Source organism: Elgaria multicarinata, chromosome 9, assembly GCF_023053635.1.
Source record: "Elgaria multicarinata webbii isolate HBS135686 ecotype San Diego chromosome 9, rElgMul1.1.pri, whole genome shotgun sequence".
Classification (NCBI taxonomy): domain Eukaryota; kingdom Metazoa; phylum Chordata; class Lepidosauria; order Squamata; family Anguidae; genus Elgaria; species Elgaria multicarinata.
Window position 1 is genome coordinate 59,813,676 of NC_086179.1, and position 26,857 is coordinate 59,840,532.

General features: G+C 38.5%; 1 protein-coding gene across 2 annotated transcripts in view; it reads right to left on the minus strand.

Annotated features, from left to right (window-relative positions):
• Window positions 1–26,857, minus strand: part of ARID2 (AT-rich interaction domain 2) — a 100,429-nt gene that overhangs the window by 42,801 nt on the left and 30,771 nt on the right. For both annotated transcript variants that reach the window (XM_063133974.1, XM_063133975.1), the window contains 3 exons: window positions 4,338–4,471; window positions 4,000–4,218; window positions 958–1,025 (listed from right to left, as the gene is read on the minus strand). In XM_063133974.1, the coding sequence (XP_062990044.1) occupies window positions 958–1,025; window positions 4,000–4,218; window positions 4,338–4,471 (421 nt within the window). The remainder of the gene's footprint in view (window positions 1–957; window positions 1,026–3,999; window positions 4,219–4,337; window positions 4,472–26,857) is intronic.

Here is a 26,857-nt window from a genome sequence, read left to right on the forward strand (position 1 = left end):
GATACAGTGGTGCTCATTTGTTTAATTCTCTTCTGCCAAAGAAATTGAACTCCAGGAATATATACAAGCAAATTACATTTACAATTTACTTCAATTTTATTACTCTCAGCTATGTAATACCTGGTGGTTACAGGTGTTCGTTTAATTCTGTATTTTTTTAAAAAAATCAAAACTTCACCATATATATCCAGTCAATCATTTTCATAGATTTGTTTGTTGTAAAAGATGAAGTAACAAGCTATTCTTGCATCTTCAGACAAAATAGATATTTTAAATCATCTTTTCTTGCTAGTCCATTAATACAGCAGATTGTGCCCTCTAGTGGGCAAACCAATATTTTGGGGCTCTTAAATAAAGCACAGGTAAACATATCCACTGTGTGCATGAAATACCACTTTTTGGAGACAAATATAATAGTATTCATGGCACAGGAATCATTTGAATTGTTTATTACAAACACAGGACAAAATGTGGCATACAAGGTTAAGCAATGGTGTGCAAAATGCAGTAAGTCTTTTGAAGAAAGGAGTATATACAGCTGACTTATCATGAATGCTGTATCCACACTAAAAAAAGAAGCTGATGTTTAAAGTGGACACATGAATCTCAAGTGAAGTTTTATATACAGATGTCCTTTTTCTAAATTTTATTGCTTTGGATCTGATTTCTTACATTTTAATGCTGCTTATCCATTGGTCTATAACACCACGGTTATAGTACTATTACCCCTTCCCGCCATCTAAGAAGGGTGGGGGAAGCTTTCTATTCCCCACACCATCTATTTTACTTGAGATAAAAGAGTTCTCGCCACCTGTTCCATCCGTATGTAAACCTTTTGCCCTGTTCGACTGGTTTTGCAACTACTGCTTAAGCTAAAACACATGGTTGGATAGTGAGGTTTGCTCACACACAAAATATTTTTGATAAGTTGTTTTTAAACCATATTTTTAAAATTACCTTAACAAAATCTCTATCCGTTTTCTCCTTCCATTCTTCACCAAACACAGTAGAAAATGAACCTAAAGCTATGAGTTAAAAAGCATTAAAGTTACAATTAAAAAATTCCATAAACAGCTTTGATAATACTACAGTAATTTGAAACAGAGTAATTTTGAGTATAGTGACAAGCCAAATGAAAGTGCAATCTCATTCAGTGTAGCACCAGTATTACTTTTCAATAGATATGTCATAGATTATTTTTTAACTGTTTTGAACACTGCACTCTCCTCCCTGGATCAGGAGATCACAGACTGCAACATGGATTGGTGAAGAGGGCACTGAAACTGAATTAGGAATAGCCCATTATCTCAAGCACAATTCTAAGGCTGTAGGAGTTGGACTACTGTTAACTGGAATGACAGAAAAATGCTTTCTTATTCATCCTGAAGAATAAGGGAAATGCTTTATACCTGCTATACTTATACCACAGGCCAAACTGACAAGCCAAGCCAAAAAGCTATGTTTAAGAAATTAACTCAATGCTATGAAAATTCATGTTTTGTGCTTAAAACACATTATGCAAGTAATATTCAAGATGGCTTGCTTGCAAGTAGCTCATTTTGATTGCTTTGCGCTGAATCTCATATGTGTGTGGAATTTTCTTGGAAGGAACTAGAATGACAAGTACGAGAAGTTGCTGGGGAAGTGGTGGGCAGTAGGGCATACAGGACCAAGGAAGTAGCTTTAAGCCATAGAAGTAGGGAGATAAATCCCCTGGGCACAAATAATCCCATTCATATGTGAATGGAGCATATCTGAATGGAGTTGTCCCCTTCACCACAGAGAATAGGAAGTCCCTGCATACCCAAAACTTCAAACAGTTCTTTTCAGACTGAATACCATAAGGAATCTTTCTCCTTATTCTAAAGTCTGCTGTCTAGAATATATATTTGCAAGATGAAGAAGGTGCAAGATGAAATATATATTTTAGGCAAATGTGCCAAAACTGCCTCTTAAAGCTTTATTTTTTCTCAAGAAGATAATGAAGCAGACACTTCCCTAGACACCATACCAACATTATACATAGGAAATTTAGTTCAGCCTTCAGCTGGAAACTGGCTAGCTGCAAACTCTCAGATTCAGTTCTAGTTGGCCATTATAGAAAGAATTGAACATAAAATTCAGCCCGCCTTAATACAGATAGTAGTATTAAGACATAATGGCTACATAGTTGTCTGTTCCTAAAGTGAGGGTTTGAAGAACACATCTCTTCAGCAGTGTTCTTACCGAATTCTCAGATTACAAAACTAATTCCACTAGTTTGTTAATCCCATCTTTTATAATACTGGCTAATATGTGGATACATTCATTGGTCTAAGACAGTCTCCTTCAACCTGGTGCCCTCCAGGTGTTTTAGACTGCAACTCCAATCAGCCCAAGCCAGAATGGCCAAAGACCAGGAATCCTGGGAGGAATCCTGGAGCGCTCCAGGTTGGGGAAGGCAGGTCTGGCCTGTCTAGTGACAAAGCAACATATGATTAAATGTTTCTAGAAAGGACAAGAGATGTTTAATATATTCAACTAATTACAAAATACAAACCATTCTGAAAGAATTAAAGAAAGGTGACATGTTCTATATCAGGGGAGAACCCATGGCCCTTCAGATGTTGCTAGACTCCAGCTTCCCATCACCCTGACCAATGGAGGGTAAGAAGTTCCCCATCTTGGTTCTATATGTTACAAAATTGTAACATGCAGGTATGTACTGCAGAACTCTGCAGAAGCAATTAGATCTTATGGATACAAGCAGAACAATACTGTATACAAAAGTACTGGACTAAACATGGGACAGGCTACTGAGATAACAGAACCTTGTCAGCTTCATCTATGACTTTAACATGTCAGTGATGCGCAATAAGAGTAGGAACAACCACCACTTTACTGTGGGTTTGATCCAGATTTAGACCCATGCATCTTGGCTGGCAGATGCAGACTTCCAGACCTTTACTCCCCATGGCAACCCCTCCAGATGTCAAAAAATGCTACACAGAGGATTGGGGGATCCTGCTGAGTGGGGTGCACTGGGGTGCAGGGAAAGGGGGAATCCACCAAAATCAGGCATTGACACCTTCTGTGAGCACAGCCTTTCTGTTCATGGGAGGCAGATCCTGGATCCTAACTCAATAGCTCCCTCTGCCACCCCTAATTCAAGATATGGCTTGTACATGAAGTTCTTATACTAGGAATACTGGTAGTATACATAACAGACTATTTGTAAGAACTTATCAGGCAAACCTCTCTTGCGTACCTTCTTTTTCAGAATATAACAACTATTTGCATAAGTCATTTTGGTAAAAAAGGAAAATGCCATACTGGGGATTATTAGGAAAGGGGTTGAAAAGAATACCTCCTCTAGAATACCAAGTGCAGTTTGATCACCTCACTGCATCTTGAGAAAATCATACAGGTGGAAAGGTTACAGAAAGGGCATCCTAAATGATCAATGGCTTAGAGCATCTACCCTACAAGAAAAGCTCAAATGTTTGGCACTATTTACTTAACAACAAAAAGATGCCTGAAGGAAGGTATGAAGGAAGTTTATAGAAGTATAGATGCTGTAGAAAGAATGGACATAACTGACAATGAGAAGCTTTCTCCCTCTCATACTAGAATTACCCAATGAAACTAACTGGTGGTAGATTCAGAATGGACAAAAAAAACTTCACGCAATACATAATTCATTTATAGAATCCATTGCCAGAAGATGTGTTGATGGCCACTACCTCAACAATGCAATCCTCTGCATGTCTACTCAAAAATTAAGTCTCACTGAGTTCAATTGGGCTTACTTCCTGGAAGCATCTGGCTGGCCACAGGTTGCTGGAGTAGATGAACCCTTGATCTGATGAAGTAGGACTTTTCTTATGTAGGACTGTGCAACAGGTAGGCCAAAAGATAGGAATAGTCAAAGCATGCAGAAACTAAGGAGGAATGAGCAAGAGAGCTCTACTGTATATCAGTGCATTTACTCTTTAAGGGTTATTCAAATTAGAAACTTACTGTCATCAAATACCCCAGCATTAGCAAGTAATAAAGTGATGATTTTGGGGTCCTTTTCAAGCTGCATAACATGTTTGCTTTCATTTGACAGAAGAGTGCACACATTAATAGCGAAGTCCACTTCATTGGGGAGTCCAGATAACAGAGAGAGCACCAGTTTATTATAGTCATTTGGCGAATTAAAGTCCATAGATAGCCCATAACTTTGTCGAAGAAAATCTATTTATAAAGGCAAAAGTACACCATTAGTAACAATGCACCTACAGGCTCTTGGGCCATTCTTCCCACAGAAATGTAAGAAAAATGGTACTACTATTAACTAATTTGTCAAAATTTACCTGACACGCTGTGCTGCTGGTAATTATAGGAAGATGGAATTGCACCTATAGGAAGTTGTGGCTTTGGATTGCCTGGTTGTACCTCATCATCATCCTCTCCAAAGTGATGTACTTTCTCGTACTTTTCTAGATAACTGAAATGAAGAGCAAGGATTTTTCACTATGTATAATTCCATACATAGAATGCTGATGAAACTGTAAATTGCTTTAATTTAGAAGCTTATTTAAACAAATTTTAATTCAAGACTTTTAATTTAATAAACTGAATTAACATGGCCTTCTAGACTATTAGATTTTAGCTTGAAAGACAAAATCATATTGAGAAAAACAGAATCTACAAAACCATTTTAAATAGATTGTATTAAAAATTACATTACATTTTCACTGCATTGCAGATCAGTCTGACTATAAATCTTTTTTTAAAAAAAACAACCAAATACGTATTAAACCACTTTTAATAGATATATTTAGAGCTAAGAGGAAAGTTAACTGTATCTTTTTCAATAGTTGATACCCACATGCTTAATTTAGGTGGTGCCATTCAAGGTCAATAAAATTAGTCATAGACTTCAACAAAACCTTCAGAGTCAATTTACCTGCTACTTTGGCTTAAATCAATGTTTGATCTCACACATAAAATTAAAGTAAAACACTTAAAAGCAAGACTAAAATCAGTGCCATAGTTTTAATGCAAGATACTGAAAAAGTTCACCAAAGACATCCAGTCAGCAAAAAACTAAGACTCAATTCACATGATCATCCAAACCATTGTTTGAAGAATTGAACAGCACAGCAGATCATGGTAAGAGAAACCCTGGAAATGGAGGCACGAATTGTGTGAGAGGTAGGTAGGAGATGGAGTGAATAGAAACAGTGTTCAGGACTACAACACATTTCCAATTCTTCTAAATTTGGTGGTTGAAAGGATTGGATTAGAGATATGACGGCCAAGAGAAAAATGGAATTTATTTTTTAAAGAAACAGTTTCTCACAAGGGCAAAATAGTCCCCCTGGGGAGGGGATTTTAAAACACACAACCACAACCAGGGCCTTTACATCGCTAATCAGCACAAGAGGTCTGAACTAAACTAGGGTGACCATATGAAAAAGAGGACAGGCTCCTGTATCTTTAACAGTTGCATAGAAAAGGGAATTTCAGCAGGTGTCATTTGTATATATGGAGAACCTGGTGAAATTCCCTCTTCATCCCCACAGTGAAAGCTGCAGGAGCTATACTAGAGTGATCAGATTTAAAAGACGGCAGGACACCTGCAACTTTAACTGTTATGATGAAGAGAGAATTTCACCAAGTTCTCCATATATACAAATGACACCTGCTGAAATTCCCTTTTCAATACAACTGTTAACGATACAGGAGCCCTGTCCTCCTTTTCACATGCTCACCCTACTAACTAAATTGTTATCTTCACCCTTCCAGTGGGTAAGATGGAAATTAAGAGAAATGGCTTCCTTTCCCAAGAGAAAGGTTCTCAGAGTTTGGGGAAGAGCTGTAGACAGAAATCCTATGTTTATTTACATAGCAGTGAGCCATGTTGAACTCTGTGGGACTTACCACCAAGTAAATGTGCATACAATCAGACTCACAGAATTTTAAAGAACACATTCAGTCAGTCTCACATAATGCATCAAGGAAAAGGTAGTTTTGAAGGCCAAGGACTTTGTAAGGCAAAGCCCAGAGAAATGCAATGTGAACTTATAAAATGGATTTTCAGGAACCCACTTCCACCAAAAGGCAAGCAGCCACCTTCTAGCTTTAAGAGCATTATCATTGGGGAGCATACTTGAATAGTATTATTTATTTTCCACGTACAACGTTAAATCCTTACAAAAAAATGTTTTCAAAATAGATGCTGTCATAGTTTAAAAAAGCATATTTGAGGCAATAATGTTAGTGCTTAATTCAATTTGCATTCCATCCTTGCTGAGATATGTGAATTTCCCAAGAAGTCTCCATTCCAGGAAAATGAGATCTGCATATCATCAAAGGCAGAGTATCAGGCGTTTTCAAAACTTTCTCTTCTATAACCAATTTAGGCTGCAATCCTATCAGATGTAAGCCTCATTGAGGTCTTACTCCCAGGTAAGTGTGTATAGGACTGTATAACAATATCTGATTGAAAATATTGCTACATTAATAACTATTTCTGATTCAGCCAGACACTTCAGAATTCCACTCAACATTAGTGTGTATAAACAATTCAAAGGGCGTTAGTTGTGTGTTGCTGTGTCATATATACCATTAGAGTGTATAAACATTGCAAAGAGAGTTGTATGTTCCTGTATATACAATTATTAGGGTGACCATATGAAAAGGAGGACAGGGCTCCTATATCTTTAAAGTTGTATTGAAAAGGAAATTTCAGCAGGTGCCATTTGTATATATGGAGAACTTGGTGAAATTCTCTCTTCATCACAACAGTTAAAGTCGCAGGTGCCCTGCTGTCTTTTAAATCTGGTTACTCTAGTATAGCTCCTGCAGCTTTAACTGTTGTGATGAAGAGGAAGTTTCACCAGGTTCTCCATATATACAAATGACACCTGCTGAAATTCCCTTTTCTATGCAACTGTTAAAGATACAGGAGCCTGTCCTCCTTTTCATTTGGTCACCCTACAATTATTAATATGTACCAGCTTTATCACTCTCACGTTGTTTTCACACAGTGAATATGTCTTTATTTTTTAAAAAAACATTCAGAAGAATTTAAAAAGCAGGCACTACAAATCCAAACCCTTTCTAAAACAGAAGATTTGGGCTAATTTGCAGAAGCTTATAAGAGAGTTGGCCAGGTGAACTTCTCTGAAGAAAGAGTTTTTTAAAAATCTGTCACCACTGAGAAGACCTGAGATCATACTGCTCTGATTCTGCCTCCATAAACTAAGCACAACATCTGCTGAAAAGGAAGGAGTATTTGAGGGAAAGTACCAGAGAAGATGCTCCTTTTGGTACTTCGGGCTCAGGCTGTTTAGACAGTGCTGAAGAGAAGGAGAGGTGGGGGCTTAATAAAATCAACAAGTCCCCCTCTAAATGGCAAATCATGCCTCAAATCCTGGTAAATTTATTTTTTTTAAAAAAACGGACATTGAACCATAACAAAAGACAGGGTGGCACCCCTGTAACTCAAGCACTGCATTCAGAGATTTAAAGTTCAAGCTAGCACCCATAATTGACGTTGGAAAGGTACAGGCAAAGTGCATATTTTCAAAATTGATACAATATGATCTCTGTAGGCTGCCACATTTTTCACTACTTGTAGTTTCCAAATACTTAAAAAGGCAGCCTTGTATAAAGTATGTTATAGTAGTACAATCTAGAGGTTATCATCGCGTGCATTCTTGATGTCCAATTATTTTTCAGTTTCTCATTCTGGGCACAATCCAATAGGATCCTCTCCTGCACAAACTTCACTGAATTAGTGGTTGAGCTCCTATGTAAACTACATTTTGCATTTGTGTCACAAACTGTCCTGGTAGATTAAGCTTTTCACTTTCAGTACAGCCCACTGCACTTTTAAAGATGGCTTAACTGAGAGGAGGGGAAGATTTGTGCAATCATTTTTATCATCAAAATTCACTCTCCTTTTAAAGTACTTGTATGCTGCCTTTTCAGAGGTAAGCCCTCCCCAAGGCAACTTACAAAATAATTAAAACCATAAAGCATTTTTAAAATAATCCAATTACAGTTTAAAACACAATACAGCTCTTAATAGAATGCAGATTGAAATAAATGAATTTTTAAGAACAGTTTAAAAAGTAACAAAAATGGGGCCATACATACTTCTTTTAGGACACAATCTTATGCATGTATATATAGAGAAAAGTCCTACAGCTCCCATCATTCTCCAGCTTGTCATGCCAGATGGAGAATGCTAAGAGTTGTAGGACTGTTTTTCTGTCTAAACATGCATAGGATCGCACCCTTATATATTGCACTCATCTATATTATTTATGGATTTATTTGTAAATTTATGAGTCACCTTTTGCCCAAATAGAACCATCATGGTGGCTTACTTCTTTTGAGGATGAGTTCCAAACCATGGGGCCACTACCAAAAGGGCCCTGTTTCTAGTGCCTGCTAGTCTGATTCATCTTGGCATCATGTTTGTCGGCAGGAAGACATCAGAGGTTCCTATAAAGGCTGTTTACCACTTGAGTTCTGGATCCGAATTTGCAACCAAAAACGGGGTGATTTCAGCTGAATAAGTCCAGATCAGGATCGGTTCTGATCGCTTTGGACTGACCCAGATCATTCTGAAGGCCAGATAGTCTGCCTGGGAAATGTAACTGAGCCTTGGCAAGTGACATCTCTAGGGGTCAATGGGGCTAAACTTTTAACCCAACAGTCTCCAATCACAGTGGTGGAAAGGGGCTTCAGCTACTGGGCAGTATAAAAATGCAATAAATAAATAAATAAATAAAGGGGGGATTTCTATATAACGGGAGATTCTACTTTCATTTCCCAGTGTGAGAGAGAATTGGTAGAAGGGAGAGAGTTCTTTATTATTGGATTATGCTAGTGCAGCTATATATCCCTTTCTATTCTAAACCACCCAGAGAGCTTCGGCTATGGGGCGGTATATAAATGTAATAAATAAATAAAATAAATAAATATTCCAGTTGTTAGGCTTCAGTTTGTTTCCTTGCTTTGTTTATTGCTTATTCTATGGCTCTCCCCTTCTCAGTTACTATTCCTTTCCATCCCAGTTTTGAACTCTTCATCTATAGTCTTATAAAAAACAAAACAAAACATTAAAAAACCCACCCTTTTAGGTTTTAGATAGTTAGTGTTAGTATTATTTACCTCATCCCCTTAGCTTGTGTAAGTATTTTTTCTTTCTTTCTGTATCTGCTTTTCTTTTGGTCTTGTATGTGTGTGTGTGCTGCGTAAGTGCAGCACACGTATTATTGAGCACAAGCAAACAGTGTGTGGCCAAAGCAGCACATACACAGTCCAATATATACTGTAGTGCAAAACACTACGCACAATATACATATGAAGCATCTTAGGGGTACCACCACCAGCCTTTCCCCTCCCTGTTTGTTTGTTATTGTGATTTTAGAATGTAAGCCAAATGGCAGGGTGTTTTGTATTCTGTTTTATTTTGTTTTGTACAGCACCATGAAAATTGATGGCACTATATAAATAAATATTAATCATCATAATCATCATCATGATGTTCTTGACAGGGGCAGAGGTGGGGATGGGTGAGGTGCTGGTGGGGCCAACAGCACCAGTAACCAGGATGGCTCACCCCCCAGTCCAGATAGTACATTCTATATTTTTTGGCAGCGGTGGCAGAATACAGAGCCCTTTTCTTTCTTTCTTTCTTTCTTTCTTTTTTTTAAAGAAACACAGGGAAACTTTTACCTGTGCCAAAAGTCTGTTGATTGTTTTTACCTATGGCAAAAGCCTGTTGCTTGTTTTCCCTTGTGTATATCAACTGACCTTAAGAAGAATATGATCAGTCTAGGCAATATGCATTTTTTAAAACAAAAACAAAAATGTTTGCTTCATCTTAGCCTTCTTTTTATAAATTGGGAAAGGGGCTGCCAAAATGATCCAGGTGACTGGAACAACTCCTTTATAAAGAAAGGCGTCAGTATTTGGGCTATTTAATTTAGAAGAAAAGCAACAAAATAAATAAATGGGGAGGTTTGTAAAATTATATGGAATAGAGAAAGTGGAGCACTTCAATAAGCTTCATGGAGTTCAGTGTGACTTACTCCCAGGTAATATGCATTGCAGCCAAAGAGAGTTAACCTTTTTTTCTTCCCTTAATGGGAAGAGCCTCAGGTCAGCCAGTGAAGCTGAATAATGGCAGATTCAGGACAGACAAAAGGAAAGTACTAGGAGGGGTTATTTTGCACTTCAAAATAAAACTTACCAGAGATTAGGGATAGTGACCTTTTTGTCACCTTAAATACATTCTGATTAGGATCTCTAATCTGCTTGACAGGTTTTTTTAACCTTCTTTTTTGGTTTTTGAGAAAAGGGAACTTTATGCATGGCTAGCAGAAAAGCCACTATACAAACTGTCTGAAATTTGGCAGGTTCAGTCACCTCCATAGGGGCTGCCACACTGCCACATTCCATGCACTTATGTGGAAGCACACACACAAAAATACAACTCTTTGCTGTGACAGATTTCCTTGAAAAAAGCAAATTGTACCTGTGGCTAGCACAAAAGCTACTGGACCTATCTGTCTGAAATTTGGCAGGTTCCATCCCCTCCATAGGGGCTGCCAGGTCTCCAAACTTCTAATATTTATCATAAAAACTAAAAAAAAAAGGTGTAGCCATTTCTGTTTTCCAATGCAAGTCAATGGGAAAATGTAGAATCTGAATAATTTGGATTTCTGAATTTTGCTTCGGATCCAGAGTCCAAAGCAGGCTGGATCAGGTCTGAAGTGGATTGAGGACAGATCCAAAGTTCCAAATCAGCCTCTGAAGCAGGTTGGGTGTGTGTGTCTGTGCATAGCCCTAGATCCTTCATATAACCTGATCCCAAACAGTTCTGCTCTTTAAAGTTGAATATCAGCACTTTAACATGAGCCTGGGAATGAACAGGCAGCCAATGTAGTTGGTACAGTTACATTGGTGTTATACATTCTGAATGTCTGTCACCACAAATATCCTGCTGGCTGCATTCTGCACTGATTGAAATTTCCGAATCATCTTAAAGGCAGCCCCATGTAGAGTGAATTACAGTAGTCTAAGTTTGAATGTAATTATGGCATACATAACTGAAGGAACATCAGACTTCTCTAGAGGGTTGCAGCTGGTGAATCAGCCTAATCTGGTAAAAGGTATTCCTAATCACCAATACTATCTGTGCCTCCACAGAGGGTATAAAGGTCAGGGGGGAAAACACAAACAAAAACATGTGTCATTCAGGAGGGGTCCAATCCTGTCCAAACCTAGTAACAAGCTTCCATTCAGATTGGTAGACTTCCCAACATACAGTGCCTCCATCTAATTTGGATTAACCTTCAGATTGTTTGCCCTCATCTATCCCAAAACTGCTTCCAGAATCCTGTTCAGGGGTTTCACAGACTCCCTGGAACTAACAGGTGGAAAAGAGAAGTAAAGCTGCAATTTATCTATATACTGATAACACTTCGGCATAGTCAAAACCTGAGATTCAGGTCAGTTAAAAGGAAGGACAAATAAAAGGAAAATGTCTTCACACCGTGCATAGTTAAACTATGGAATTCCACAAGATGTAGTGATGGCTGCCAACTTGGACAGCTTTAAAAGGGGATTAGACAAATTCATGGACAATAGTGAATATCAGCACTTACTAGTCATACTAGTCAGAATGGCGATATTACCTGTAGTATTGAAGATAGTATAGCTCTGTGCCTCTGAATACCAGTTGCTGGGGAACATGAACAGAAGGGTGCTATTGCACTCATGAACTGCTTGTGGGCTTCCCATAGGAAACAGAATGCTGGACTAGATAGGTCTTTGTCTGATCCAGTACAGTTCTTCTATTTAGGTTCACTACTACCCAAGATTTGAAACTGGTTATTTAATTTTAAATGAATACTATAAAAATTGTGCACCACGATTATTGACACTTTATTAAACCAAGAGAAACAAGTAAAGCATATTACAATCAGAACATCCATTCCAAACTTTTTTGCACCCTAAATGCCTATGTAAATGGAAGTGTTCTTCGGTTTACCTTGCAAGCAAGCTGGACTGACTAGCTCCCTTCAGCAACAAACTCCACAAAGAGAGGTCCTGCTAGTCATTGCCACCCACTTTATCTCAAACAGCAAAAGTACTCAAACCAATAACACCTCCCCAGTTTCTTAAAGCACGCAAAAGAACTTTAAGAAGCTACCTTTGGGTATCTTGGCCTGGCACTGTTAAGGATGTTAAAGGTAACAACTACCTCTTTAAATTAAGCACAGAAAAACTCAAATCAGGAGTGTTTGAATATTATATGCTCCCTCCAGCCAGCTTTTTAAACACTCTACCCACTGTATTCTGTCCCTCTGATAATTATGATGAGCCCATAATTTGAGCTGGGGCAAGATATTATCCTCACAGCTGCACTACAAAGTGAAATGGCCAGTCCAAGTCTTGAGTTAGAAAGGCAGTGCATGATTGTTCCAGAAGTTACCCTGTGCTTCAGAGGTATTATAATATCATATTCAGGAGCGCTGAGGTTTGTCTGCATCATGTTCTGCTTCCGAGATGCATAGAACCAGAACTACAATTTGTTTACCTCTGATGGGAGTATGGAAAATTTGCACCAGAGAGGTGAAGAGCTAGAGGAAATAATGTGTGATGCCAGCCTGATTGCAATCCCTCAAATGTGGTTTAAAAGGCCATTTTTAACATGAAAATATTATCACGTAGAAAACAATGTAAAGGACATGTGCCTGATGCTCAAATATAAAGCTAACCCTAAATATAACCCAAATATAACCCTAAATGTTTTCTGCTTATAAAACAAAACTAAATCTTTTGTGAACCGCCCAGAGAGCTCCAGTTATTGGGCGGTACAGAAATGTAATAAATAAATAAATAACATTGGAATTAATTACCCTTACCCATTTATGTTGTGGCAATAAAGAGGCTATATTTTAACTGTTTCTGGGTTAGTATCAGTAAGTGATATCCTTGCACACCTGTTCTAACATAGAACCAGAACTACAATATTGTTGAATTTTGCTGGGGAAAGTGAGTGGATTTCTCGAAATGATTATATCCGCATGTTCATATGTTTAGGGTTTGACAACAGTTTTTTTAGCTACTTATTTGGACCCTTAACTAATTAAATGTAAATGCATTTTTGTATTTCCAAATCCCCTACGTAAATTGCCTTTTTAACTAAATAAGGAAAGATTAATTTTATTAAATACATTGCAAGTTGCAATCTTTAATATTTTATTTTTGTTCCCTATTACAGTATCGCAGAACCAGAAGTGGATTTAAAAAACAATCCCAACAATCTGAAACAGCAGCATGTCTTCCTACTTTCCTTGCAATTGCAACACAGTACTGTTTGTGCCCATATTATAAACACAAATTATTAAACAGACATGATCTTTCAACCCCCTCCTCCTGTAATTACAACACTATACATTGGTGTGCAGCATGCAATGTTACAAACAGGGTAAATATTGGGCTTCATTCATTAACTTGTGCCCATACAACAGCAATTGCATTTGGAAAAAGTACTGGCATGGCACTGTCTCTCAAATAAAAGAGGTTCCAGTGTAGATCCTACCATGTTTACTTTGTCTTATAATTGAGTCACGATTTTATTGCGTGTCATTGTATATGTGGTGTAATCTGGTTGTGTTAATTTTGGTTTTATTCTTTTTTAATTGTTTTTATCATTCTTTTATTGTGTTTTGTAGTTTTAAATTTTGCACACCACTTTGAGAGAGGCTTTACCCTAAAAGGCAGCTTACATATATATAGTAACCCACCCATTAGTATACAGTATGGTACTCCAAGACAAAGAATTAAAAAGGCATAAGTAGATCACTCAAACCCAGACAATGGGTTATTTGGGGGTTGTTTACCCCTCCAACAAGCCATGCTGACTGGGTTTGGACGACACGACAAGTTGTGCACCAGACAGGTGATTAAGCAAATGTTACCAGCATGCGCTGGGGCTTAAACTAGTCAACATGGCTTGTTTAAGCCACAGTGATTGTGCTATGTCAAAAATTAAAATGCACAAATTATGAATTCTGCAATCAGAATTTTCATGTTAATTTCTATTATATTTAAAATAAATATATTTGCCCAATTCTGTGTATCCATGTAAGATTTTATCAAAATAAATCTTAACATGTTTGGGTAAATCTTTACCATGCGTGGCTCAGTATGTGGAAGATTCCCTTGAGAAGGAATGCATAGAAACCAGAGATTATTGTATACAATCCAGCTAACTCAGAAGAGACTTATGCTGCTATAAGCAAGTATGTGCATATTTTTATAATTTACGATTCACAGAATTTTGCTTTCTTGGTGTAGATTTTTAACACTGCAGAAAGCAATGTGTGGCAAAAGAGCCCCCACTGCAGTGATAGAATGAGGTACAATAAGACTCTATAGTTTATAATTGAAGAAAGAAGGGCTCTCGTTTAAAAACCACAGAATAGTGCTATCCAGAGTTATATAATCTTGGGCTTGTAAAAGTTTGAGCTTTATCACACCAGCGTTATACTGTGCAATCACTGTGAATTGCATGCAAAGGATTTCCACCTTATAATCTGCTTTGATTGTGAAGTACTCCCATGCATCCTGCCTTAATTGTGCTATAAAGCCAAAAGATTCGCTGTATTTAGCCTCTACTTTTTGAGCGTATCTTCCAAGCCACCGCTGGGGCGCAGGAGCAGGATTTTAAAGAAATGCTTACATCTGCGTAAGCTTTAAAGATAAAGACACCAAAATTGGCACAGTAATAGATATTAGGGAGAGCTTTAAGCATACCAAATTTGAATTGAATTGGGCCATCCGTTGATTTTTTAATGATTTTTTTTACATTTGCCCCCTTAAACTCACTTCCTGGTATGCAAAGGATCGCTGTTGCCCAGTAGCAAAAACAACAACAACCGCGAAAGCTTAAAACTACGGGGATAATCCCAGGGAAGCAGGTACGTGGGATGAAGCTTTTTCTCTCATTTAAAGTCAGTGCTATTAATAATATGCAAGCCATAAGACAAAGCTTTCCTATAAATCACATTGGTTAATTTTCAGAATGCCTAAACATCTGTGCCCAGAGCTCAGATAATTTTCATCCTTGGTAACACTATTGCAATGAAGTCTGAAAACATGGACAGAGAGAGTTTTTAAGACCAAAGTACACTAGCAGTACTGTTGGCTTTCCAATGCAAGCATAACAAATCAAAATAATACTGCATCTACTTAATTTAATGTTTTAAAGTATGGCTTCAATGAGAGGCAGCCAAAAGAAATACTCAGTTATGGTACTAGATGAAACGCTGAGATGGAGAAATATCTTGGCTAAAACTAATACTGTTCCAAGAGAGAAACAAAGTGTTGGAATTAACATATGGGACAGCAGAAGCAGCTACTCTAAAACACAGAGCTATCTATCCCTTCAACATTGTTTTCGCCAAGATATACAGAATTACTACTGATTCTTCTTGGAGAATCAAAATTTCACTCCTAATAGGATCTATCTGAAAGTACTTATGGACATTCTATCCAATGCCAGCAGTAAGCTGTTATAACTAACCATTATAAATATAGTTCAGATTCAATAGAAAACTGGAATTCTTACTTAAAGCACTGACTAAAAGTCAAAGAAGTTGATACACTAAGCGAGGCATCAGCATTTGGCAAGCCTTGGGTAGTGCCATCTGGTCTCCCTATTGGCAAACCCCAAACAGAAAAAAAATGATATGGATCAGCAGCCTCTGTGACAACAGGACTTGGTGGAAATCCACTAGGTCTTCCCCTACCCCAGCATCTCCTTGTCAAAGTGTCCCTCTGACAAAATGGGGTTTCTGACCAGTGCTTTAGGCCTTTTATAAAAAAAATAAAGAGCAGTTGCATCTTAATGACCTGGTACACATGTAACAACAACCCATTGAAATTGTGGATTGTTGTTATGTGTAAATGTGCACAATGGTTTAACTACGGGTTGTTAACAATTAACAACTCAAAGTTCACAACCCAACAACAAACCATGAATTCTCCTCTTAGGTTGTTCGTGGCTAACAACATATAGACTTGGTTCACATGACATAGGAGCCTCGTGTGGCACAGATTGGTAAGCGGCAGTTACTGCAGCCGAAACGCTCCCCACGGCCTGAGTTCGATCCCAGCAGAAGCTGGTTCTCAGGCAGCCGGCTCAGCCTTTCATCCTTCCGAGGTCGGTAAAATGAGTACCCAGCTAGCTGGGGGAAAGGTAGCTGCGACTGGGGAAGGCAATGGCAAACCACCCCGCTACAAAGTCTGCCAAGAAAACGTCAGCGAAAGCAAGCGTCCCTCTAGGAGTCAGCAATGACTCAAGTGCTTGCACGAGAGGTTCCTTTCCTTTTTCCTCACATGACATGCTGGGCTCATCAGGGGTTACTTAATCCATGATGACCTGCAGCTCACGCCAAGAGGAATTTTGAATATGCAACTCTCAATTGGGGCAACTGGGGGTTTGCCATGTTACGCAAACCCAGCCAGTTATTTGAGGGTTAAACAACCCTCACATCAGTCCACTATAAACCCAGGGTTATGCAAAGGTTGTTAACCCTCAAATAACCCATGATGGTTGGGTTTGTGTGGCAGCATTTTCAAAATGTTGCCCATCACGTGCCTCAGCTTATCATGGGTTAAACAACCTCCGATAAGCCTGGCGTGTCATGCGAACCGAGCCATACTTAAACTGTAGTGCAGGTAGTTGCATGTAACCACAACCTACAGTTCAGTGACAACTCATATTCAACCCAGCAAACCAGGCCAGGGAGTGGGGGAGGGGTATCTGTAAATGCAATCAATAAGCCTAGATTAGTGGAAGCAGTGACAGCAAAAAGCTCCCCCCCCCCCCGCAATCATCACCAATGACAGACAAACTGTAGTTTCTTCAGTTACTTAAGTGGCATAAAACATATGTGGCAGCGGAGTCCAATGTTATCAGGTTTTTTCACTATGACTGGGCAATGGGGGAGGGCAGCACTTGTAAATGTTAAACTGTAACTGTCTGAACTAAGCATTGAAGTTACTACCTCACTAACATGAATAAAGAAAACACCTCTGTGCTATTTGTATTCTTTAAGACAGAACAGGACTTTTGAACAGGACTTTTTGGGAAGTCATTTCCAAACCTCTCTGATTTGGGAGAATCTGCCCGTTTTTGCAGACTTACACATAGTGCTACAAAAACCAATCTAATCTCATTTCTCACAGAAACTACTTGAAATTTATAAATTGAAGACATTTTAAAAAGCAAGTGATTTTTTTTTTCATAACATTTTAAAATGCCAACATTTCTTCAGCCCATCTATTGCTTAGAAAAGACTGCTCTCTACTGGAAAATTTGCAAAATTGCTACATTGCCTACTTTACAAGAATATAACAACAACAACAACAACAACAATAATAATAATAATAATAATAATAATAATAATAATGGCAACAACCTTATACAAAGGGAGAAAATAATAAAATATATGCAAAGTATTGTTTTCAATTCATATGATACCCTAGACACAGTTGTCAAGAACAGAAATGTGTTTCTTTGAATTACATTTGTAAATGAATGTTATGTTTTGATTTCCTTTGCTCAGTTAAATTAGCCAGATGCAGCAAAGAAAAGGTGAATTCTTTCATCATAACTGCTACAGCCACTCATATGCCACTTATTGTTAACTTCTGTCTAGGAAAACAAAAGTTTTTTAGAAGTATGGCTCCTTTGCAAAACCCAAACAACAAGCTGCAGGATTGTGATCCGGTGATCTATTAGCTACCTTGTAAGTGTTTTTAAAAGCTGGAAAATAGGATGTGTCTCTCCCCTCTGTCCCACAAAAAAAAAAAAGTAAAAAATTAAGCCAGGGAAAATGTTCAATAATAAAGTTCAATAATAAAGAAGAACATTAACACTGTTTCCTCATTAGGTATGGACTGTGCTTGCTTGGGATGGTGGCCAGAGTACAACTTTGTCAACATGACTCTCACGATTCCTTTCAAGCAGGTTTCTTGTTTTCTAAATCAGACCACAATTACAGCATAGTCTATATACAATATTACAAAAAGCCAACGAAAAGGCAAAGCAATGATTCTGAAGTTTTTGACAGTGAGACTCTTAAATTAGTGGACTGCAAGTCATGAGCTGGTATAGTGTCCATGCCAAATCCAATTTATTTATTTATTACATTTCTATACCGCCCAATAGCTGAACTTCTCTGGGTGGTTCACAACAATTAAAACCATAAAATACAACATGATAAAATATAATATAAAAATGTTAAACTACAGTATAAAATAAAATCCAAATTTCAGAACAATGGGCACCAGAAGACCATAGAATACATTTAAAAGGGCCTGCAGAGTTCTATGAATAAAGACAGCAATCCTATGGTCCCTGGTACAACGTTCAGGGAACTATTGGACACAGCAGATTTTCCCTCATGAGACCATAGACATGGAGGGGAAATCCAAATGTATTTATTTATTTATTAAATTTATATACCGCCCCATAGCCGAAGCTCTCTGGGCGGTTTACAAATGTTTACCACGCACACAGGCCACTGCAGAAAGCAGTGTAATAGGGTGACCGTATTTTGGAAACCAAAAAGGAGGACAACATGGTCGGCCGCCAAGGGGGCGTGTCCAGCATCAAGGGGGCGTGCCCACCTGAACATAGCCTTGGTCACATGTCTGATTTTACAACACACATTTAAGACAAATCTGTTCTACATAACATCTTAATGTTAAAATCACTGAAATAAAGAACAAGTAAGAGTTTCAATGTATCTGAAATTAACTTCACTCACTCCTACTTTTGTAGGTTTTGCTGTACTTTGAAGCTTTTGCTATACTCTCTGTGTTACATTCTCCCCTTTCCTCAAATATCTTTTCTGACTGTATCTTCATTCATTGCAAGCTGCTGTTGTTGTTAACAGGGTTTGCTACTGGCCGGCTGGCTTTTTTTAATTTCAATTTTTTAAAAAAGCTTGTGTATAATTGTCACAAGTTTGTCTATTCTAACATTAGGGTGAGTGTTCTGGCAGTGAACACTACTTTGCCCATTCACACTTCTCACTTATATACATTAGCTTCTCAAGGCTTGCGTGTTGGCACCACTTCGCACATCCAGACTTTGAACTCCTGTCTACTTCCTGCACATACATGCAACCCTGAGACCCTCTTCCTAATGCCCTGCGTTTCATGCCAGCACCATGGGGCTAAGTTACAATAGATGTCTTTGGGTTGTCTGTGTAGCCGCCTCTGCCTGCACCAAAACTAGACTCTGAGACACTCTTTAAAAGGCTCTGTGTGGTACAGCAGCCTCTCAGGGCTCAGCTACAGCCATCTCTGAGTTGTGGCTTCAGTCTAACTCTGTCTCTAAGAGATATGCCAGCCAGCCAAAGCCACAAATCTATCTATTTTTCTCTCGTATGCATTTCAAATATTCTGCATTGCATCCCAGCAATGCAGTCAGAGCCTAGCTCACAAGTGTACAAAGTGAAGTGGAAAGGAAGTGGTAGCAAAGCAAAGCAATGATATGCCAGGTTCCAACATTTGCAGCAACAGGGGATCCGCAAAGAAGAGAGCCTCTCTCTCGACTGGCACTCTACTGTTGGTCGTGAGAGTTTTTCTCTAAAGATGACCCTTCATCGCCCATGATGTGGAAATCTGAGAAAAAGGCCTCTGGCCCATTCTGTTTTGCCCTGTGGGCAGCTTTGACTGACCTCTCCTTTCCCACATTTTGATTTGTGGATGCCTTGCCTCTGCTGAGCTCCAGGTACCCGACTGCACACCAAATCTGCAACAGGAAAGGTGCCCTGCTTGCCCAGGACTTCTTACCTAAAGACTGGAGATCCCCTTAATGCCAAGGGCTGAAACTGCTCAATATGCAACACCACAAAGAGGAGGTTTGACAACCTGAGTTTGAAGGATATGGCTCCAGCAGTTTTAAAACACAATAATTTTAAAACTTTGAACTTTTTAAAAAAATCCTAAAAAAATAATAATGGATGAACAGATCTTATTCAAACCTGGCATGGCAAAATCTCTCCTTAAGAGCTATCATGGTGCCAACTTTCAGCCCTTTATCTTTAAAAATGTCATTTTTTAAAAAATATTTTTTTTAATGGATGGACAGATCTGTTGCAAACTTGGCATAGCTAAAATCCTTGTTAAGAGCAATTATGGTGCCAAGTTTCATCTCTTTATCTTTAAAAATAATATTTTTTTAAAAAAATTAAATCCTCAAATTTTTTAAAAATCCTAAAAATCAATGGATGAACAGATCTGATTCAAATTTGGTATGGTTAAAGCTCTGCCTAAGAGCTATCATGGTGCCAACTTTCAGCTCTTTATCTTTAAAAATTAGGGTTTAAAAATAATAATTTTAAAACCTCAATTTTTAAAAAATTCCTAAAAAATCAACGGATGAACGGATCTGTTTCAAATTTGGTGTGGCTAAAGCCCTTCCTAAGAGCTACCATTGTACCAAGTTTCATGTCTTTATCTTAAAAAATGACGGAGTTATAAGCATTTTTGTTAATTCCCATTAGAGCTGCTCTTTGGAAAAATCCAGATTTCCTCTCCCCCTCCCGGATTTGTCTCCAAAAACCTGGACAAATCCGGGCAAATCCAGTCATATGGTCACCCTATGACTTATTTTCTGAGAATGCAACAACATCCTTGGAAGAAGGTGTGGGGGGGAGTGTGATGGAGAGACATGGAGCCACAAGCCCCCAATCTTTGTCCCTATCACCAAAAGGTAAGCAAGCTAGATGGGTTACAAGGGCCATTTAGCCAAAAATAGCACACAGTGATCTGGTTCGCGTATAATGAGAAGCCACCATGGGTGAACCATAAGGCTTCTCGTTGCAGTGTCCACCATTTTGAATATTTGGAGCATGGTGTGTATGCACCGTAGCTTTTTGTCATGTGTGAACCCAGCAAGGGTGGGTTATTGGGATGGTTGACAAGCCACCCTGAAGCCATGGGCTGTTTTAGAATTGATTGTTGGGCTTGTCAATCAGCCCAACAATCCACTCACACGTTTCACATGTAATGAGAAGCTAAAGTGCACCCCCACCATGCTCTGAATATTCAAAATGATGGCCACTGCCACAGTGAGAAGTCTCGTGGGGAAATTTACCCAAGGTGGATTCTCGTTACCTGTAAACTGGGCCAAGAGCAATAGGAGTCAAAAATGCCACCATCGTTCCTCCCACTCTACCTGGAAGGGCTAGGACAGAGGGCTCTGAGATCACAGCTCTCTGTCTGCAGAGCATTAGTCACATAGGATTGTGCTCTAAGATATTTATATTCTCTAGTGCTTGGTTAGTTAGTTATGCAAAGATGTTTAACACGGTCATGTGGACAAAATACAGGAACAACTGCACTATATTATGTTTAAAATAAGAGCTTTAAAAATTAAATTCTTTTTAATTTTGAAACCACACTAGTTATCAGAAAGCATTAATGAAGACCTGCCATACCGAAGCAACAATCATGTAAATACCTCTCTAGAAATTTGTACACTGTTCATAGAGTAAATATTTTACAATACATTCCACATTATTCCAGAAATTCCAGGTGCATTATTTTTCTGCCAAAAGCTTAGGAGTCCCTTCACCTCTACTCAGGCCTTCATATTTCTAAACTGTCTTTCACTTTTCAAGTCAGGTTTGGCCAGGTATATCACACTTGCTATTTAGCATTATATTGTCTGTAATGGGAAAACCAGAAAACAACCCATCATTCTTCTGTGTTCAGCTTCCCTGCTACATCTCCCAGCACAACCAGAAAAATTGATCCAGAGATCTGGGAGACTTTTAGGAATCATGTGGGATATAGCACAGGGGTCTGCAGATGGAGAAAGGACCTTCAGCAGAAATCATGCACAAGTGGAAACACCCTTCAACCTTTGATCCAAACCTTTGATCAGTTTCATATTTTGAAACTGACAGTAAGTCCATAAGCAAAGGAATCTTTACAAAGTTTTATTTTTAGAAATGCTTTGACACTCAAAAACTATAGTCGGGCTGGGGCCACATTTGGCAATTAGAGAAACTGTCCTGGTTGCCACAACAAAATGGCTGCCACAGGAGATGTGGCTAGTAACCTTGTACAAAACAGAGTACAAAGGAGAGGTGCAATCTGAGCCTCACCCCCACCTTTGAACCCATATTGTTTAATACTAGCAGAAACCTATTTCACAGAAGGCAATCTCTTTTTCTCCCCCACTCCCTCTGTTAGCCAACTTATACCCCCCCTTCATTTTCACCCATACACTCCCTTGGTTTCAGCTGGCTCACCATGCATACACACACACACACACACACTTTTCATAGGTATCCCAAGCATACGCCTTTGCCTTTTGCTTCTGAACTGCACATTCATTATTTTTCAGGATCCCTCCAAAACGCCTTGCACCCCTTCTCTCTCCATCTCTCTTTCTCATACACATGCAGCCCCCATCCATCCATTCAGACATACAAACGCACAACCCTTCCCAACCGCCAGATGTTTCCAGCTGGCTATCCCAGGCCTGCTGGCTTCCTGGTGCTCTCCCTATGCTTCCCATTGGCTTCCTTGATCTCCCGACTGATTTACTGCTGTCCTTCCTAAAAAAGACACCCACTGATCTCCCTAGCACTGCTCATTGTCCAGCTTACCAGAAAGAAGTGTCAGGAGGACATGCTGCAGAGGAAAGCATCAGATGACAGCTGCCTCCCTAAACCTAAGAATGTCCTGAGCTCCACTTGTTGCCCAGAGGGATTCATGGGAAATAAAGATGGTGGTGGCTGGGATTGCTTTGAAGTGATCCCAGATGCTAAGAACATTTGTGTATGTGTTTTGTTTTGTTTATAAAGTGGGAGGGCTACGGCACATTAGCAAGCATCCAGACTACTGTATTAGTAATTGCAGGAGACAAAAACATGGTTTCACATTGCCAAAAAAGTTATTTGGTCCTTTCCTACTGCCTCCCTACAGTATCAAAAACCTTCCCATCTTTACAACTGCTACACTTCTGTAGGAGTTGCGCCTGTTTAGATCAGGTTCACTGCTCTAAAATTATTCTCATTGCAACCATTTTACTTACAACTGTAGTCATCAACTGACTACAGCAAGTCATGGCATTATGGAGCAATTTCATTAGAGGGGACTCCCATTACACAGATAACAAATGCCTTGGGGCAGGATTTAATATGAATACACATTAGATGAGCATATCAACAAGTTATATAAGCTATCTTTATTATGTTGGCCTTAATTATCATAAACTGGGTGTTTGTACCAAAGCTTTTCTTAAGTGTGTTTAAGGCATCGTCAATTGTAGGTGCCCAATTACATTAACACTTTACACAGATTTATGTTTCACTGAATTCAATAGAATGTATTTCCAAGTTTGCTTAGTTAACTATTGCATATATTGTGAATTTTATGAAACAACGGTTTTCTAATGGCTATTTTAGTTTTTTTTAATTTTAGCTCACTATTTTTGCATTTGTTACACTGGTTTAGTATGTCTTTATATACATATAACAAACACAAAAATTAATCCAAATAAGTCTTTATGAAGATGGCCATATTCTAAACGTATTGTTGAATGTATGTAAAAATAAATAAATTGTTGTTTCATTGTAAGCACACACATTTCTGTTTTTTGTTTCTTTACAGTGTAGAGTGTTGGGAGAGGCTGTGTCTCAGTGGTAGGGCACATGCTTTGCATGCAGAAAGTACCAGGCATCAATCTCAGGCATCTCCAGGTAGGGTTGGTGATCTTACCTGAAACTGTGGAGAGGTGCTGCTAATCAGTATGGATAATACTGGGCTAAATGGAACAAGGATCTGACTCAGTATAAGGAAGCTTCCTCTGTTCCTATGTGTTAGATTCAATTGTATCAAGTTCTACACTGAAATTCCTACTTATTGAGGAAGTACTTTTATCATAGCTCTCCAACCTGAAAGGTTAATAATGATGACCTAGCTTAGGTGAAACTCATACAGTGTATAAAGCATAGCCAAGTCTTTATCAATTTTAGCAAAATGCACACTTAAGGGTACACTTAATCTGGTTGAGGAAGCTCGTAGTCTTGGTTTTATATTCAATTCCTCACTCTCCTTTACTCCTCATATTGAGGCAGTAGCTAAATCCTGTCATTTTTTCTTATATAATATTGCCAGAATCCGATCGTTTTTATCTGTCTCTTCTGCCAAGACCCTTGGTTCACGCTTTGGTCGGTTCACGCTTTGGACTGTTGCAACCTTCTCCTGCCTGGACTATTGTAACCTTCCTTCCTCTCACTTTAGTTTGTTGGTCTCTATTCATCATTCTGCTGCTAAGATCATCTTCTTGGCTCATCGCTTTGATCACGTCACTCCACTCCTGAAATCCCTTCATTGGCTTCCAGTGCTCCTCAGAATCCAATATAAGCTTCTCCTGTTGACTTTCAAAGCTTGTCACAGTCTAGCTCCTTCCTATCTTTTTTCTTTCATTTCACATTATTGCCCCGCTCGTGCTCTTCACTCATCAAATGTTATGTTCCTAACCTGCCCAAGGTTCTCTACTTCTCTTGCTCGGTTTCGTCCATTTTCTCTCGCTGCCTCTTATGCCTGGAATTCTCTTCCAGAGCATTTGCAGACCATGAGTTCAATTACAGTTTTTAAAGTTCAGTTGAAAACATTTCTTTTTTCTAAAGCTTTTAGAACTTAATTTTAATCTTACTTTTATACTGTTAGTTTTATTGTCCCCTGTGCCTGTTTGGTGAATTCCTTTCCCTTTCTCATTGTTTTATTATGATTTTATTAGAATGTAAACCTATGTGGCAGGATCTTGCTGTTCTATTGTTTTACTATGTACAGCACCATGTACATTGATGGTGCTAAATAAATAAATAAATAAATAAATAAATAAATAAAAAGACCAGAAAGAAGATATATAGTTAAGGGTCCAGCAAATGCCAACATTTTACCCCAGTTGCCTTTCCCCCACTTCTTGGTTCCTGTTTCCTTCAGCATACACTTCTTATGTGACTCCCTTTTTCCACTACTCCTTTCCTTATAGCCAGTTCATTGTGGGTTATTTATTTAACCCATAAAATGCCACACTTGTGGCCACCATTTTGAATATGCAATCCCCCATTGGTGCAATCGGGGGTTATGCCATGTTGTGCAAGCCAGTCATTATGGGTTATTTGAGGGTTAAACATCTCTCGCATAACCCTATTACTAATCAAGGGTTATGTGAGGGTTGTTTAACAATGGCCAGCTTCACAAAACATGGCACAACCACCAATCACCTGGACTGGGGTTACACATTCAAAATGGCAGCTGCATGCACACGATACGCACCACAGTTCATTGTGGGTAAACATGAACAAGGTCTTTCTCTATGACCTTACCTGACCCCTTACACTGGGTATGTGAGACAGTTCACACAAAGCCACAATATGTACACTCTATATGCAGCAGAATATTGAAATGGCCCTCTAAATCCACTCTGTCTTTCAATATGCATATACACACAGTTCACACATATACATTTGCATACAAGTTGGCTTCACTTAGACAATCTACCTATCTCCAAAAAGGAGTCGATGCTTGTAAGCCTGAATTCATTCTCAATGCCATACTTATCAAAATTCATTGAAGTACAAATATCTTCCCTTATGTCATATTAATTCAGTGTTTCTCAAAAAGTGCCAACCCTCCACCCCCACATAACACACACACACACATAATGCTGTTTGAACCTTACAAACGAGAATAAGATCCAAAGAGGCACTTGGAAGATGGAATCCAAAAAGTCCTGGTGCATGTACAAATGTGTGTACTTTACTCTTTTGATCCCATCCCTAGATTTCAAGAATTTCAATTTATTAGACATGCTTTAATAACAAAAATTATAAAGACAGGACACTGTAATCTTATTTTACAAGGACACTAACATCCCAGTAAGGCATTTGGGAAATCCCTACCTACAAGATGCAGCCCTATAATCTTCAGTCCTGCAAGACACACCTTTCCCAGTTTGATAACAACTGTTCTCATATGACCTACATACACAGAGTTCCAAAGTCACTTGGTTTATTATTCATTTATTTATGGGAAGGGGAGGAAACAGGTGTTCCCCTTCCCAAAAATACACTTGCAGGCAGGGGAAATAAGCTTCAGTGCTTAGTTCAAAACAAACTGCACTCCCCATTGAATCCCAAAGCCGTTTTTGTTTTCTGAAAAATTGGAAGAATTGAAGAAAATGAAGTAAAAATAGATTATGGAATATTTTATTTTAGCATGATGAATTAAGACAAGGTGTTCATATATTTACTCCTCCAAATAATATCTAAAATATATATACAGTATTATTACAATTTCTGAGCACCGAGGACAAGAAAGGCCTATATTGCAAACTGAAATTACAACTCTCATATGCAAGAGCAAGATGCATTTCTGACTCTATGGGGCACTCTTCATAAACTGCCAAAACCAAAGAGGTTCATTACAGTTCAGGTGTTCCTTACAGTCCAGGATCTTGTAGCTCCATTTATTACCAAAAAATTAAAAAAGGAAATTCAATTTATAATAATTGTTTGAATACACTGTACTTTTAATATACCAAATGTGATAATTTTATGCCAAACCAACTTGTACATAATTACATTTTATGTTCCTAAAGTAACAAAGTGACTTCCATCTGTAAAAGGTGCTAATATTGCATTTTTTCAATTTTTCAAAAATAAATAAATAAATCAGTTTTTTTCTGAAATCCCCCGGAAAAAAAGTTTTTCTTCCATGGCTTCAAAATTTCCAGAAATTTTACATCTCTACC